The sequence below is a fragment of the Gadus chalcogrammus genome, chromosome 6 (genome assembly GCF_026213295.1).
Source record: "Gadus chalcogrammus isolate NIFS_2021 chromosome 6, NIFS_Gcha_1.0, whole genome shotgun sequence".
In the NCBI taxonomy this organism is placed as follows: domain Eukaryota; kingdom Metazoa; phylum Chordata; class Actinopteri; order Gadiformes; family Gadidae; genus Gadus; species Gadus chalcogrammus.
The window spans coordinates 13254779-13271541 of record NC_079417.1 but is presented as its reverse complement, the minus strand read 5'-3'; the positions used below and the strand labels follow the sequence as shown (position 1 = coordinate 13271541).

The 16763-nt window shown below is 45.8% G+C and overlaps 1 protein-coding gene across 1 annotated transcript in view; it reads right to left on the bottom strand.

Moving 5' to 3' along the window:
* The window catches only part of fbxl17 (F-box and leucine-rich repeat protein 17), a 179933-nt gene that overhangs the window by 162873 nt on the left and 297 nt on the right, over positions 1-16763 (bottom strand). Inside the window, exons 2-6 of the mRNA XM_056592270.1 lie at positions 15563-16065; positions 14936-15322; positions 14259-14381; positions 13385-13642; positions 12925-13056 (exon numbers count right to left, since the gene is read on the bottom strand). Of these exons, the coding sequence (XP_056448245.1) occupies positions 12925-13056; positions 13385-13642; positions 14259-14381; positions 14936-15322; positions 15563-16045 (1383 nt within the window). The 5' untranslated portion in view covers positions 16046-16065. The remainder of the gene's footprint in view (positions 1-12924; positions 13057-13384; positions 13643-14258; positions 14382-14935; positions 15323-15562; positions 16066-16763) is intronic.

Genomic DNA, 16763 nt, shown 5'->3' with positions numbered 1-16763 from the left:
TGTATTGTGTGCACCGTTGAACTCGAACCATGCAGAGGCCCCATTTTCCCCTCAACTGGGGGGGAAACTGTCTAATAACATTCAGCTCAAGCAAATGAAACGAAGACCTAAGTTGAGGTCCCTGTCATAGATGATAATGCCATTGTGGAAAAATGGCCTGGCAGGTGATGGCAGGACACTTACCACCCAGGACATTGGGGTGGTGGTTAGGGTGTTGAAAGGTACTTGGTTTGACCCCCCACTGGGTCCGCTGACTACGTCCCAGATCACTATGAAAATGTCCCATTCAGCAGCCTCCAGACGGGCATCTGAACCCACCATCAGTCCCGATGGATAACAGCATCTGCTATTAATAACAAAAAGAACAAACTAAATCCCTTAGCCACATCAAGTCAAACTCGTGATCACAGTAGGGCATCTGGCTACTTCATCACTGCTGCTCCGATCCTCAACTTTTTGTTCCACGAGACCAAGTTGTTGCCTCGCATTGTTGACACCACCATTAGTACATCATGAATGGGTGAATGACATTCATTGATAATTAGTTGCCCAGTTTTGCCACAGGCTACATCGATAGAATTACAAAAAACTAAGCATTAACATTTCACCTCTGCACAAAAAATCCTGAACGAGAGGTTACATCCAATTAATTAAGACGAATATTCACGCATGACGGAAGTATAAAAGCTAAATTTAGTATCAGCTGTACATCTCAGGTAATCTATTGGCTGACATCTAAAACATACACAAGATTAACGTTCAAGTTTAAAAATAGAAAGTAGTTGGTATGCAAGCACACAAACATGGCTCATAAGTCCATCTCTTCACTGCAGTCTAGAAAAGTAGGGCAAATGCTGCAGGTAATAGGGCAGACACACACACACACACACACACACACAGGTCTGATTGGAGGGGGCACTGGATGCAGCCCCCTGCATCTCAATGACAACCATCTATCCACCGGGATTTATCTAAATGCAAATCAGCTGCTTTCACTCAACAACGCACACATAATTCACTCCCCATGCCCCAAAATACACAATGCATAATACAGCCAAGCCAGCCAGCCAGCCAGCCAGCCCTTCAGCGCTGCCTTCTCTCCCGTCTGTGCCCTCTAGAGCTCTCTCACTCAGACCAAATTCACTTTTAATTGAGAGAGCTCATTTAGCAGGGCCAGAAAGCGTGTGTTGCGGGTGTCTTACGAGGGCGGTCGCATTCGGACAAGGGACAATAAAACCAGCCGGCATGTCCTTGAATGACGACCCGAAAAAAAGAATAATAAATAAAAGCACACAGCTATTATTCAGGGCGGGAAAGAGTACTCTTCTCCATGTTCTAATTACGCCCAACAGCTGAACTCCCGGAGATATGGTGAGAGCGCAACGACCTGCCCAAGAAACGTTGACCATCGGGGGGGGGGGGGGTTGGGCAACACAGGAGGGAAGACATTCAGACCGGTCCCGCGGGTTAACTGGGGTCGTCATCGCCCCCCCCCCGGATCCCGGCCCCCCTCCGGCCCTGCCACCCCCCCTAGTGCTTCCTGATGCTTTCCTCTTCTACATAGCTGTTAATTAGGCAGGCTGAGTGCACCATCAATCGATTGCTTGTCTCCACGCTATATCTTATAACGCCGTTGCACTTCCCGACGCCACTGCGAGGAAATGCGAAGTTCAGGAAGAGACGCTTCCGCGGCGGTGAGATGGCGTAATGGAGGACACAGCGGAGGAGGTCAGGGGCAGAGGACGGTTACGGCTTTGCCTTTCGGAGAAACATACGAGTCGCGTGACGCACGGCAAAGCCCTGCACGACAACGACCCAATACATGTGAAGCATGTAACACATGTATTGGATACAGCATAACGATGACAAATGACATCACTGGTATAATCAATGTATTTTGTAGTACGGGAAGATCAAACGGAAAATTGGCGAGCGTCTCTCATGACAGCTCTGTTTTTCTGTTTTCTCCGTCTTAGGTACAAACAGAATTGTTTCCATGGGAGGGAGGGAGAGAGAGAGACATTGTCCTGATGCCCTCTGATTTGATCATAGGACGAGCCAACAACTCCTCAGCCCTCGTTCGACATTCACAGCATCGTGCCTGAGTGCACACAAAGGCAGCGATGACCACCAAACCCAGGAAGTGACCCCACACACACCGCGACCATGGCCTTCCCCGTTGGCTGCCGGCCGGGATGCCAAAGTGCTCATTGACACAGAGAGAGATCTCATGGCATAAATTGGGAAAATAACATCCAAGTTCGATGTAGAAACTCGATCTAAATGACGTGCTGAGAGATGCTGGCAAGCAAATGTTGCGCTGAAAAAAGACTAAACCCGGAGGCTGCCACTGCCAGTGTGCAGCTGAGACTATAGTGTGGTTCCCGGCATCCAGCTCTGTTGAGGAGAGAGCAATGAGGGTTCAGGAGAGAAGCCTGGCAGGCTACAGCGTATGCTGCGTGGCTCCTTCGGTCACAGTGTCCTTGAAAAGACACAGGCCACCGCGAGGGTAGGAAAGAGTGAGATATGCTGGCATGCTGGGAGGGGGAAAAACACAGGAATGGTACCGAGCGAGGGAAAAGACGAATATCTAGCAGTCTGACAAAGAGCAGCAGTTCATGAACAGAGCTGGGTTAAGACCCCTGTGAGTTTCCCCGACCCATATGCAACACATTCCATCAGGGCCATCAGAGATTAGAGATATCATATATGGTATAAGACAGAGAGTGCGATATAGTCGGGAGGAAATAAGAGGGAAATAACCGGGAATACGAGTATTTATATCTCTCATCCCTCTCTGCCTGCATGTAGCAGGCAGAGAGGGACAAGAGATATAAATAAACCAGCAACGTAGCACAAGGACAGAGGAGGCACGTGGGGGACAGGAACACAACAAGACACACACAGAGAACAGGTGAGGGAATCCCGATTGTGGCGTGACCCCGTTAACCCGGGCGTCTCATTAGCGCCTCGTTACCGCCCGCGTTCTGCCGGCCCCCCATCCTCTGTCACACCTTCATTAAGCCCATCGACCCAGCGCGCTTATTAAACACATTCATTACCCCCGGTATTGAACCGGCGTACGGCCGCAAGTGCGGGGCCCAAATGCATTAAGAATGAGGTGGAGGAAAAGGGAGGTAGCTGGAGACGGAGGTGTGGGTGGTGGTGTGAAATGGGAAAGGATATTCAACATGAATGATGGCGCTTGGAAACGCCATCACTGTAAAGAGACTGGGCAAGAACACGACAAACACAAACGACGAGTACCAGTGAGCGCATGTGGATGTGTACAGATGGCTGCGACTCCACAACTGAGCCAAGCCAGGCCAAGTCAAACCGCACCACAACCCTTTGTCCGACCTGTCTGTCTGTCACTCGTAATGAAGTCAGGGATTGGACTCACTTTAGCCCCTCCATCAGAATAAGACCACAGAGATAAGGCAGGGAGATGGATATAAAACCGCATGTGCATGTGAGTTTGTGAAGCTTGTACGGGGCAGGATAAGAGCAACCGGGGGAGTTGCAGAGAGATGGGGTAGAGAAAATAAGGAGTGAAGAAATAAAGTCACGCCGACAGCCAGGTAGACTATCACTCCGGCTCAACTCCTCGTTCGATCTGCGCCTCTGTCCTGCGCTGAACTGCTCTTTGCCTGAAAAGCCTCCCGTCAGCCCTGAACATGATATTTAGTATGGAGCCCACACACACACACACAGAATGGCCTGAGTGGGCCTCTAAGAAGAGGACTACTCCTGCCTGTGAACCACTACTTTAGATGATGATGTGATTTCTATCCATCTGAAACAAAAAGGTAAAGCCATGAATTGTGCCTGTTGTTGCGTGTCTTTGTGTCTGCAAAGAGCAAGAGAGAGAAACAAAGAGAGAGAGAGTGAGCGCAAGAAAGGTAGAACAAGAACGTAAGAGAGAGACCGACACAAAGAATGAGAGACAGACAGACAGACAGACAGACAGATAAGACAGCTAGTGAGAGAGCTAACGTGAGAAACGGAGACAAAGACAGAGAGAGGGACAGAGAGAGAGACACACAGAGCGAGAGGGAGCGGGTGAGGGGGGTAAATTAGTAAGCCCAGTCAATGTTTAAGGGGAGTGTATGAATGGGCCATGAATCAATGTGCCCCAGCGTGTCAGGTGTTCCCGCTGGGGTCTGCTGCCGAACCAACAGATTCCTTAAACAACGGTCTGGATGGAAAGAGAACAGCGGCCAAAGGCTGAAGTAGCCGGGACGATCTGATTGAGTACATCAGCCCATTTCCGTATTGACGAGGTCTAATCGCACTGTGTAGAACACAAGACGGCTGAATAAATAGAGGAATACTCCTTCAACTTGTAGAAGCGGGGGCCCGACCAGACATGCTCAATCAAAGTGCTCAGTGACCGAGAACTCACGTCCTTCCAGTATCTGCCAAAGAATGCTAATGTGTCATAGAGACATTAGCATCCCTTGTTACAACACTGCTTCATCAAGACTTTGAGGCTTGAACGCTTCCCAAAGGTCACCCATATCTCTAGCTGGGGTTAGGTCGATTTGAAGCACAATCATGTCAACAGTGTACCGGTATTTTATATTCATTCTTGAGTCTGTCCATTTGCGTGGGCAGATACGTCACTCAGTGGGATTTAAATTATTAAAAATAAAAATAAATTGTGTTGGATATTGATCATCAACATCTAAATCTCTATAAATAATGAATGTTCGTCGCACAATTACTAATTTTTTGTAATCTGTGGGTCAGTGGGAGAAGCAAGAAACTGCACTGAAGTAAGCATCCAGCCACAACTGAAATCATTGACTGGTCTAACATCACCCTCTGCAGGTGAAGAACAGCATTGCGTCCTTTCATGAATAAATACACCTTAGACCTCCTATATTAATTAATAAGCAAAGGCCCAAAGCACTGGTTATTTCAGGTTCTTTATTCAACCATAAATAATTAATACATAAGCAATCAGTAAAAGCAGGAGCGCTGATGCAAGACTAAACTTGAATCCCAGGTCTGTGTTAAAACCACGCTGTTCATCAGCACCCTTTGTCTCTAAACTTTCTGTAGGCCCGAGTGAAATTTAAACGCACCACCAGGGAAATCTACTAAATCCAAACATCCGAACGTGAAAAGTACTTTCACACTAATAAGCTCCTTTTTACTACATACTTTTACAGCTACTGCTACCACTTATGCCGCTGACGGTAATTCCGATACAGCCGCCGCGGGCGGAAAGGAAACCCCAGACGACAGTGGAAGCAGAGCCCCGCTTTTACGAGTCTCCCCAGCCCCTCGCTGCCCATACATACTGGGGATTAACAAAGAGCACATGGCTGAGGCCGTGGCACAGTCTGAAACACACTAAGATGCGTGTATGCATGGGCCTTCTTTATTGAAGTCAATGAGTCCTTCAGCGGTTTCTAGCGCCCTCTGAAGGCTGCCGCGTCATGCTGAACGTTTTTGACTCATACGGTGCAGGCCAGGGTTTTCTTATTTTCATAGAACTGCGGTGTTGTCTGGTTTATATTGCACTGTGTTGCGATACATGAATGAAAAAGTCAACAAAGCTTCTCCCGTATATTCTGAGCAATGTACAATGATCGATTGTCGTCGTGGCTTAAGGAGACCTTGTGTTGAGTTGGCACCGGGAAGGTAATGTTACGAAGAATTTGAGAGACAACACGAACTAGCCCATCTATCCACAGTGGGACGTTTTGCAGAGATGTTTTGGCTCCTTTACTTTTAAAAAGGTGCTTGTGTTCCTTTGGAGACAGGGAAGGGAAAACATATTGACACCGCCATTCTCTGCAGTCCAAGTAATGGCAGCGCTCATTAATGCATCGCATTAGTCCTCAGTCAGAGACAGACTGGCCTCTCTGACCCACGCACAGCATGTGCACACAGAAATGCGTGCCCACAGAAATGTGTGCCCACACAAGCACACGCATGCACACATGCACCCGCACGCACACAGGCTTTTTGTTGAAGCCGATCAATGCAGGGGAATCAGATAACAGCACACAAAACAGGTAAAGCCTCCTTAAGGAACACACTCAACTGTAAGAAGAAAGAAAGAAGGAAACACTTAACATGACAACAACAACAACAAGGTGCTTATCAACATCAAAGACCAAGATCGATCAAACGGTATACAAGCAGAAAGGGGGGAGTAATAATGAGCAGGAATAAGGACGTAGGGTGTGGAGGGGGGGGGGGTCTAACGGGAGAACAAGGGCGGAGAACACGGTGTAATCTAGAGCGAGTGAGTGGCAGTTCCCTGACAGGGAGACGGCTGACAACCGAGATGGATGGTGTGGAGTTGCCCAACGCTAAATAATATACATCAAGGTCTAACCTATGGTTACCTTCTAGACAAGGGCCGATGGGAGTGGGAGAGGGAGTGGGCAAGAGAGAGATGGAGAGTGAGAGAGAGGGACAGGAGTGCTAAGGGAGAATGGGTGAATAAGCAAGAGTGAGGGAGAGCGAGAGAGATAGAGAGAGAGAGACACACAGGGGAGGAAAGAAAGTGTTGGGATAAAGAAGGAAGAGGAGATGGAGAGAGAGAGAGATGGTGAGAGCGAGACAGTGTGCCCTGAATCTCTTGAGGCAATGAAGTCTATTGAATCTCCCTCGAAAGATGTTATTATTCGGTGGGAATGGCAGCGAGACGGACAAAATAAACATATGCCATTCAACATCAGAACAGAACCAACCCACTCAATACGGTCTACTTAACTACATGTAACTACTGGTGTGTGTGTGTGTGTGTGTGTGTGTGTGTGTGTGTGTGTGTGTGTGTGTGTGTGTGTGTGTGTGTGTGTGTGTGTGTGTGTGTGTGTGTGTGTGTGTGTGTGTGTGTGTGTGTTTCTATTCATAGAAAATCATAGTCAGCGTGCACAACCCCTCCAGAAGTTTCCAGTCCCCAGAATGCATCTGGCTGCTATTCAACTCAACCTTTCCCATGTGACTCCAGCGAGCGTGTATACCCGTAACCCGCCTGTGCGTCCGTGCGTTGCCGATAACTGCCGTCGACTTTATAAAAACCGACTAGCATCAACCATCACCGCTGCCTCCTGCGGGGCTCCCGCTTTAATCCGGCTAATTAGATCTGCTCACGTCAATATACATTTCAATTTCAGATTACACTCCGCAGGATCTGAGGAGTCTTTTACATCCAATCAGACCCAGTGGGGGGGGGGGGGGGGAGGAAGAGACTGAGGGAGAGAGGAGAGAGACAGAGGGAGAAAGGGAGGGAGGAAGACAGAGTGTTGGGGGTGAGAGGAAGAGAGAGAGAAAGAAAGAGTTAGAGACAGCGGGCGAGAGGGAGAGAGAGGGGGGAGGGGGGAGAGGGCATTTTACCAACCGTTGAGCAAATAAACTTGGTTGGCCTTGACGTCGGCCCACGACTCCTCCGTTTTCCTCCACCCTCATTTCAGCTCACGCAAACACCACCTTTCCGTTCTACATGCCCCACATATTAGGAGAGATATGAAGCAAAATAAAGAGGGAAAGCCGAGTTGTGGTTTTACATGCGTAGCCTTGATTAGAGTTAAATTGAGGGCAGGTGGTAATCTATACAAGGTCATCGTTCATCTCCACACTCTCGCCCATCGTCTCCAGAATTAAAACGTTAAATAAGGCCGGAGCTTGCCTAACAAACGCATACGGGCCAATTCAGGGGAGACAGTAATCTCCTTAAAATGCAGTACAATCAAAAATGTAATCAAACTACATTCTTCTATTTCTCCATGAAGTAGATTCCTTTTTTAAATATTACGAAAAAAATCTGCATAAAGAGACAGTGAACCCAAAACCCAATTATTATTTTTTTATGTGGTAATTTGTCTTACATGATCGTCAATTCAGTAATCTATGCCATTTTATCACTGTTGTTGAAATATGTCCCCAATTTAGAGAAAAAAGGGGTAAAATCAAATGTTTTTGCCATCCTCCCCAGAACACTAGGTGATCGTTGCACTCTGCTGCCAATATAGGTGGCGTTCTTTTCGTGACTTGCCTTTTCTGAGGCACTCTGAAATCACGACCAGCGGCGTGGTTTGTGTGGACTTGTGGAACTGTCAGGGCAGAGGTGGACTGCGCTGTACGCGAGAAACTTGAGCCTTTCAAACACTTTTTGAACGCCACGGTGTGTGTGGATGGTCTCAGAAGCATTTATTTAATACCCGCATCTGAGGGTTAGGATTCCTGGACACATAGTATAACACTATGGTGTGTGTCGATGGTGAAGCTCCGTCTGTGCAGCAATGTTTTTAATGTCCGCGCCCCAGTGAGGGTTAGGCTTCCCGGACACCTTTGGTATAACGCTATGGTGTGTGGCTGTTCAAAATGTATACAGACTGTACTAAAAAGTATCGACAAGTTTGCGTGGGTCACAATTACGGGGATATCACGCCCCCCTCTTTCCAAAAACTCTCTGCCCAAAAGTGATTTATATTAAAGCACATAGTGTTCGAATACCATCTCAAACAATGGGTTCACTTGCTCTAGGAGGGACAAAAAAGAAAAAACACAGAATCAGACGGAAAAGTTCTGAGTCTGTCTGACTGCACATCTCGGCGATTCATTGAAAGTTGATGCACATGGGGAGACAATGCGGCGAGCACTTAGATGATCAGGTCCACGACAAGTGTGAAAAAAAAACGAAAAAAGATAAACAAAGGCGTTGGCTGCGCTCTGATGGCTGCCTCTGACCCCGCAGCACGCTGAACAGAGAGGGAGCGGGCGGCCGGGAGGGAAAGAAAGAGAGAGAGAGAGAGAGAGTATTTCGGTATTCCTCGGCGCAGTGGTTTTGCCCCGTGGAGGTACCGGGAGGGGAAAAGAATATGAATGGGCTGGAGATGAAAACATGGCTTGAAAGGCACCTGGTGAAATATCGTAATTCGGGCATAAATACGGGATGAATGGCAATAAAGAATGCAGGGGGAGACGTCAGGGGGAGGCAGGGCACAGAGGCACTTGACTGTCTTTCACACCAAGCACATGAAGAAGAAGCTTCACCTCGGGCTGCTGCGCTCCCATGCAACACACACAAACACTAAAGGTCCAACCAAACACACACACACAGGCACACATACACACTCACAAGACACACATATTCGCAAACATTACACATTTTTATAAAAACATCATTATGAGAGCGTCGCCACAGGCGAAACCTTCAGAGCTGTTGCGAATCGGCTGTATTAAAAGTTTTAATTTTTTGTCTCCGACCTCACGGTCGAAACCTCTGAAACTACGAAGTTTGTGAAGCCTATGTTTCCCCACTAGGGAGGGTTATGAGTTGTAGATCAACAAGCCTGCCTCTGGTCATGGTGAACGTCTGAGCAAAAACGCCCACAGGGTCTAAAATGTAGAAGGAAATAACGGCACATTGTCTGGCGTTAATGGAATGCATACATCCCTTCAGCTCCCCTTCGACCACAACAAACAACCATCTCTGATTAGCACGGTAGTTCATCACAACCACAATTAGGAGCGGTACATGACCGCCCCGCAGAATCAATTGAATGAAGTTGAATAAAGCGTACTTCAAAAAGAAGCTGCCTTCCATGGCAAACTGTTAACCAGTAACAGACCTAGTCAAGGTCTTAAAACCAAAGCTAGCCTTCCGGCATGAAGAGTTGCCGACCGCTGCAGCAGGATTGCAAGTATGGGAGTGTGTGTGTGTGTGTGCGTGTGCGTGTGTGTGATAATTTAAGAAAGAGAAAAGGGGTGAGAGATAGGGAAATAGAGCTAGGAGAGGCACTTTTTTAATAAACAGGGTGCTTTATAGTCGTTCAACTTTAGAAGTGGGCTTGGAGGAGGAGAAGGAAGAGGATGAAGATGGAGGCTGAGGCCTCCTTCAGCCTTCTGTCATTGATTGGGAGAGACAAGGGACAGGGCCGCAGCTCCACAGAAGACCACATGCAAGCAGACAACGTATGGGGAATGGGGAAACTTGGCCTGGGGGGGGAGAAACTGAGAAAGGAATGAGGTACGCAGGATTTCACTCTCAATGACTCCTCTATCATAAACGCATCCTCCGTCAAATAAACATGGTATAAATTATGATCCTTTTTCATTTTCTTTAACCGCAACTTTATTATTGGGGAGCCACTGTCAATGCAGACTGAAATTAGAATTTGGATGCAATTATGTAGAGGTTTTAGCTGTACAGTAGAAGCACTCTGTATTTGGGAGGAGTTACAATTACAGTTTGTTACCCCATGTCATACATAAGGAACATAAACACAATTAAAATAAACTCTATTCTAAATCTCATGCATATTTGAGGTTTTACAAAGAGAGTGGAGAGAGAGACTACGAAACAGAGCGATCCTTCAAAATAAAAAGCAAAAACCATGACCACAGTCAAATATTTAATCAAATACATAGACTGTATTTGAAAAGCACCACTTTGTCTTAATGTGTCAGAAGCAATGAGGGGATTAGAGGTTTTATGCTGGGGTTTTCTAAATTCCCACGGGAAAGCAGCTAGACATAACAGTCCCCGCCCCCTCCCCCCGAAACACACTCAACTCAAATCTCTCCATCCTGAAGAAAGGGAGGCAAAGTGACTGAAATGAATACTGTTGCTGCTCCATCAGCAAAAATACCCTAATGGCTAATTTCATAGACTTCTTGGTTGATGAATAGGGGGTTTAAAGACTCAGCTATTGTTAACTTTTCTTAAAGCACTGTCATCACTTATGGATTGAGCAGAAAAGGGGAATGCATTTTGAAGAAACTTTGTGTGTTGGGACAAAATCTTTATCTCATGTTACAGTTTTCAGAGTAAACAGTGACATCTGCTGGGGATTTTTAAGGATATGGTACAACTGAAGACCCATCATACAATGAATTTAGGGCTGGATTAAGGAATATAAAATAAAACATTGTGGTTCTCAGCAAGAGGCCAGGAAGACTTTGATGAGGATAAGAAGTAATGTTGTTACATTCAGCCAATGCAAAGTCCCAAAGACTCTAAATGTGTTGAGCAGGAATCCTTTTTTACCCATTATATTTTTGCACTGTTGCACTTTGACACAATCTTCTAACCTAACAACTATGAGTTTCATTTTGGAGGGGAATTCTGCCACTGCTTAAACTCCTATAAGGAAGTACGAATTACAAGTGATTTATCTAACGAAGTACAAGTGATTCGTTACTGTACTTAAGTTACCTTTTATCGTATCTGTACTTTAATTGAGTGTCATTATTTTGTGAGACTTTATACTTTTACTCAACTACATTTCGTAGGGGAAAATCTTACATTTTTTGCTCTACTACATTCCAAAAACTTGTCATTCCTTTCCACGACATGCATGAGTGACCATAGACACATCTAACCATTGCGAACGTGCACTCGTGGTGGAATGTTGATATGCAAATTTCACATGTCAGTCAGAAGCGGGAACACGCTTTTGTTTCACCTGAGTGCGTCCGCGGTGGAGAGGCAGAGTACTGCAACTATTAGCCAAAGAAAGCGCAGCAGCATCTCTTTCTAAAAATATTGTTTACTCAGATTTGCACTAATGTTACAAAGGACAGTTCAGGAGTCCTCCGCAGTGTTATACTTGAAAGAAACTTGTTCTGTAAAAGTTTTTCTATTTTAATATATTTTTTGTTGATTATATTTTTGCATGGAAGTTCATTGTTCATTGTCTGCTTAGTTTTTATTGTGCTACAATTAAAAAGGTGATACATGATGAACAAGTGAAAAGAGCTTTAGTTACACTTCGACACATTGTATACAAAGATCCAAAATAGTGATCTGAGTCAAAGCAGAGGGATATAGCACCACCTTGTGGAATGTTTACAATGAATGCAGATCAGACATTAAAATCTAGTCCACACACGTTAAATCAAATTATAATCAATCAATATTTAAAATATATCAAACTCAGATATCCGATGTCTAAGTCTGAGTAATTCAGATCCAAATCTTACCCTATCATTCCTCCCAGTGATTATTTCCCAGATAAAAAGGGTTACCACTAGGTTAGCTTCTTAAAAATAAATTTATGAGCCAGTCTTTTGAACGGCTCTTTGAAAAGAACGGCTCCTCAAGATCCGGCTCCCTTCAAAGAGCCATAAATCCCATCTCTAATCCAGGTGTACTCCCAGTAGAAGCTAAATGCTAAAAACAATGCTTGCCTGTCCAATAGTAATTAGGGGCGAGGGAGGGTCATCGGATCTGTCACTCAAACCTCTGCGCCAGTCGTAAGGAGATTTGATTCATGATGTTTAGTCGAGCTGGTGTTGACTGTAAGGTTGATGTTCTTTAACTTCTTGTATGATTGTTTCAAGTTGAAGTTCTAAATAAATGTAGGATCATTTTTATGCATGACTATTTTAAGGGTTGTTTTATTTCAGCTCATGTACCAAACATACATTTTCTGTGGCTGTGTCCCTGCACACACACGCACACACACACACACACACCATTTAACATATCTTTACATCTATGTGGCTTTACTAAATCATATTTTCTACCTCACTTTGCACTACAGCACTCACTGCATTTTCTGCAAGAAATGCATTTTGCAAAGGATATCAGTATCAGATATCACAAATAGAAAACATTGTATTTAGAGAGTTGTCAGTGTTTTTTTTTTTAACCTTATATGAAGGACATAGCAAGACATTGGAACTACATTACACCAAATTACTTTTACTTTTGATACTTAAGTACATTTGAAGCCAAGTACTTATACGTTAAGTCGATGTTTAAAGGGAGTACTTCCACTTTTACTGGAGTAATATTTTTCACTAGGTATCTCAACTTTTACTCAAGTACGTGGTCTGAGTACTTCGTCCACCATTTGTTCTTGATAAACGACTTAAACGAATAACCTATCATCTAAATTGATCCACCGAAAAACACAAACAGCAAAAAGCCATAAAAAAAACAACAACACTGACCAGTTTGTTCTCTTGCATGTAGATTCTCTGCAGCTTGGGGCAACCCATGGCCAGAGCCACCACGCCCTCGTCCGTGATGCTGTAACACTGGCCCAAGTGCACATCCTTCAGCTCACTGCAATGCTCCCCCAGCTGAACAAATCATCAAAAAGAGTCTCATTAGAGTTCAATCACCAACTACTCTAATCCAGGGCTTGCTCACATGGTCCCTATTTGAAATTCTGTCTCATCTCTTGTTATCAAATGGATAATGAGGATATACGGATCTGACCCCACACAGTAGTATGGGACTGGCGAGACTGGCGATTGCACTGCAGGTCTCTGGAGCTAAAAGCAAAATACTGTACCACATTTCATATTTGTATATTTAATTGTGCTTGACCTACACACTGTAGTAGAATGAACAACTATATATTTATGCTACCTGTACATGTTTTCAAATTGGCCCACCGAAACCTACCTTTTTCAGCGCGTCGTCGGTAAGTTTGTCTTGGTTGCCAACATGCACCTTCACCAGCAGGGGGCAATGTGAGGCCAGGGCGGACAGGGACAGGTCTCCCAGCTGCTTGCAGCGATAGGCGGTGTACTTCTGGAGGCCGGGGCAGTGGGACGCCAGTGAGCACACCCCGTGGTCCTGGACGCCCCGACAGTCCGAGATGTTGATCTCGGTCACGTTCTGCCTCCGAGAGGCTATCTTCACTAGCAGGTCGTCATTCACCTTCGACGAATGACAACGGGGAATGGTGAGATTGTGCCAGACAAAGCGATAAAACAACAACCAAAAAAACAATACATGATGAGACCCACCATTTCACCATTTTAGCATAAAGTAACCATGTTGTCCCTACTGAATTGACACAACTAACTTGCAATCTTCAGGTCGCTGTGATTTCTAAGGTAAAGGTTGAGGAGTGTGTGTGTGTGTGTGTGTGTGTGTGTGTGTGTGTGTGTGTGTGTGTGTGTGTGTGTGTGTGTGTGTGTGTGTGTGTGTGTGTGTGTGTGTGTGTGTGTGTGTGTGTGTGTGTGTGTGTGTGTGTGCATTTGCATGAGTCTATATATGTGCATGTATCTACATGTATGTGTGTGTGTGTGTGTGTGTGTGTGTGTGTGTGTGTGTGTGTGTGTGTGTGTGTGTGTGCATTTGCATGAGTCTATATATGTGCATGTATCTACATGTATGTGTGTGTGTGTGTGTGTGCACGCGCGCATGTATCTGTGTGTGAGTGTGCGTGTGTATCTGTGACCAAGTATCTATGTGCATGTGTGCGTGCGTTCATGCATGTGAATCTGTCCAAGTATGGGTGTTTTTGTGTGTCTTCTCGGTGCGGACTAACCTGCTGCAGGCCACTGAGGTCAATTTGCTTCCAGAACTGGAAGTCTAGGCAGAGGTCCCTCCAGTACTTACACACCAGAGAGGCACAAAGACAGCGTTCCTTCACCGTCAGGTGGGCAAGCACCTAGTGGAACACATTACAGGCCATCAAAGATAAACGAACATGTGCATACAAATAGGGCAGGCCGTTTGTGTTTGACTCCCAGCAGAAATGTCCGATCTACACACAGATTCAATGTTAGTCGCTACAGATAAATGTATCTGCTTAATAGTAAATATACAGACAAATTTAAAACTATCGTACGCCATTATCTTACATAATGGTTAAACCCTAGGGGTGTAAATCTCGAGGTATCTCACATTTTTGATTCTCTAAGAAAGGCAGTGTGGGTAACGATGGCATGAAAGCAAAATAAGCGGTGTTTAGGAATATGTATTCTTTAATATATTAAGTTATTGGAATGTAACAGATGAATGTAAACACACAAAGGGAAACCTATATGTAAAAAAGTATATGTTTATTTTTATTAATTCAGAATCAGAAATTAATACAAATCTTCCACTATCGCTTTAAGTCATGAAATCTGCCTATAATCTGCCGATGCTGGCTACCAATTACAGTTGTTTTTTTGCAAAACACAAATATGAATGACCCTGTTGGGTGAGACGACCCCTGACCTTGAGCAGGATGGAGGAGGGGAGATGGTTGATCCTTAGCGCCTCCACAGCATCTGGCGCCTTGACGTGGCTGTCCTCGTGAGGGTGTTGGCAGCAGGCAGAGTCGGAGCTCTGGGATGAATCGCCATGGAGTGCCACCCCAACGCAGCCATCGGGTGGTGAGGAGGAGGAAGAGGACGGGGGAGAGGTGGAGGAGCATGCGGGCGAGGAAGGGAGTGGGCAGTGGGGGAGGTGGCAGTGCCCCGTTCCAGCGTCCGAGGAGGCCTCCCCGCCCCCCGACGAGACTCCCAGTCCGTTCTCCAGCCCTCCGTCTGGGCCGGGGAAGGCACAGCGGGGCTGCTTACAGGGGGAACACCTCTGCACCTCTGAACACTTCCTCTTACACACCTGCACCAGGGGGAAACCAGCGAGACACGCGCACACACGCAGGCACACGCACACGCACACACACACACACACACACACACACACAGATAAGATCTGTGATTCATTGCCTACTTTCTAAATGATTAGAAAATAGGTTTAAATGTTGTAAGATCATCAAGGAATAATAATAAAGCAATAGGGGTTTTACAGTTATCATGATACAGGTAACAACTCAGCATGTTGCCCACAGCCCTGACGTACCATCTCAGTGTAGTGGCTGGTGCTGCCAACAGTAGGTATTGGCACGGCCACAGACACCCCTGCAGACCGGAAGATGGCCGGCCCTGGGATCAGCTTGGCGGGGACCGTCGACAGCAGAGACCTCCCCTGGCCTTCCCAGATAGCCAGGTCCCGGGGCGACAACAGGAACTTGGCGCAGTCCTCGGGGGACGCTAGTACTGCGTAGCGCCCAGCGAGCTTCGAGGCAGCAGCCGCGCTGATGTCAACCCCCCCGACGTACGGGACGCTGATACCACCGTTGCCGAGACAGTGTCCGCCGCTGCCGTTGATGGCGGTATCAAGGTGGTAGCTGTCGTCGTCAACGCTGTTTCCGTTGCCGTGGATGATGAAGCACAGCATGCAGGGTCCCTGCAGGAAGCAATTCCTCTTCTTCTTCTTTCTGTGATGTTGCTTGGTGGTTCTTTTCTTCAGGCGGTAACCATTTTTAGAGAGAAGATGGCCCATATAGATGACTCAAAGAGACTCTGTTGGGACATAAGAAGGCATTGGTCATGGTTTACTTTTACAAAGAAAGTACAATGATTCCCTAACAAGAGGATACAGTTTGTACAGCTTTTGGCAGTGCTTGCATTGATAGAGGATTTTCTTATCTTTAAGCAATGTGAGCAAAATCTCATATTCAGTGTCAGCAGGTCACAAGTGGCTGCTTTACCGTGTCATAAAATGAATAACAACAGAGGATGCTACTCATTACATACTCTGCATAGAACTCCACTGGCAAGTGATTTCAATATCCTAGTTCACCAGAAAGTGTCTTTGAATACAATATTTTAACTATAGCTCTTCAATGTCTGTTTCTATATCGCACCACAAACAATGGGGTGCGACAGAGCATATGAGTTGTACATGTTTCATGTTACTTAATCGTGTAAATTAGTGTTTTTAAATTAATTATAAATGACACGCTGAAAGGTAATACAAATTCGACTTAACGTTACGATACTACATCATTTTAGTTATATGCTCCAATAGCCCCTGTCTGTTGAGTTAACAAGTGGTGATGACAGTTAACTATAACAGTTATTCAATGTGTTAGCAGACTATTCTGCTGAGAGGCGCGGAATGCAAACGTGAGAAACGTAGCTTTAGAGGGTGACACAAAGTATCTAGCAATGGAAAACCATACAAGAACGTCCGCTATAAAGATGGGCAGCCTTTAGAG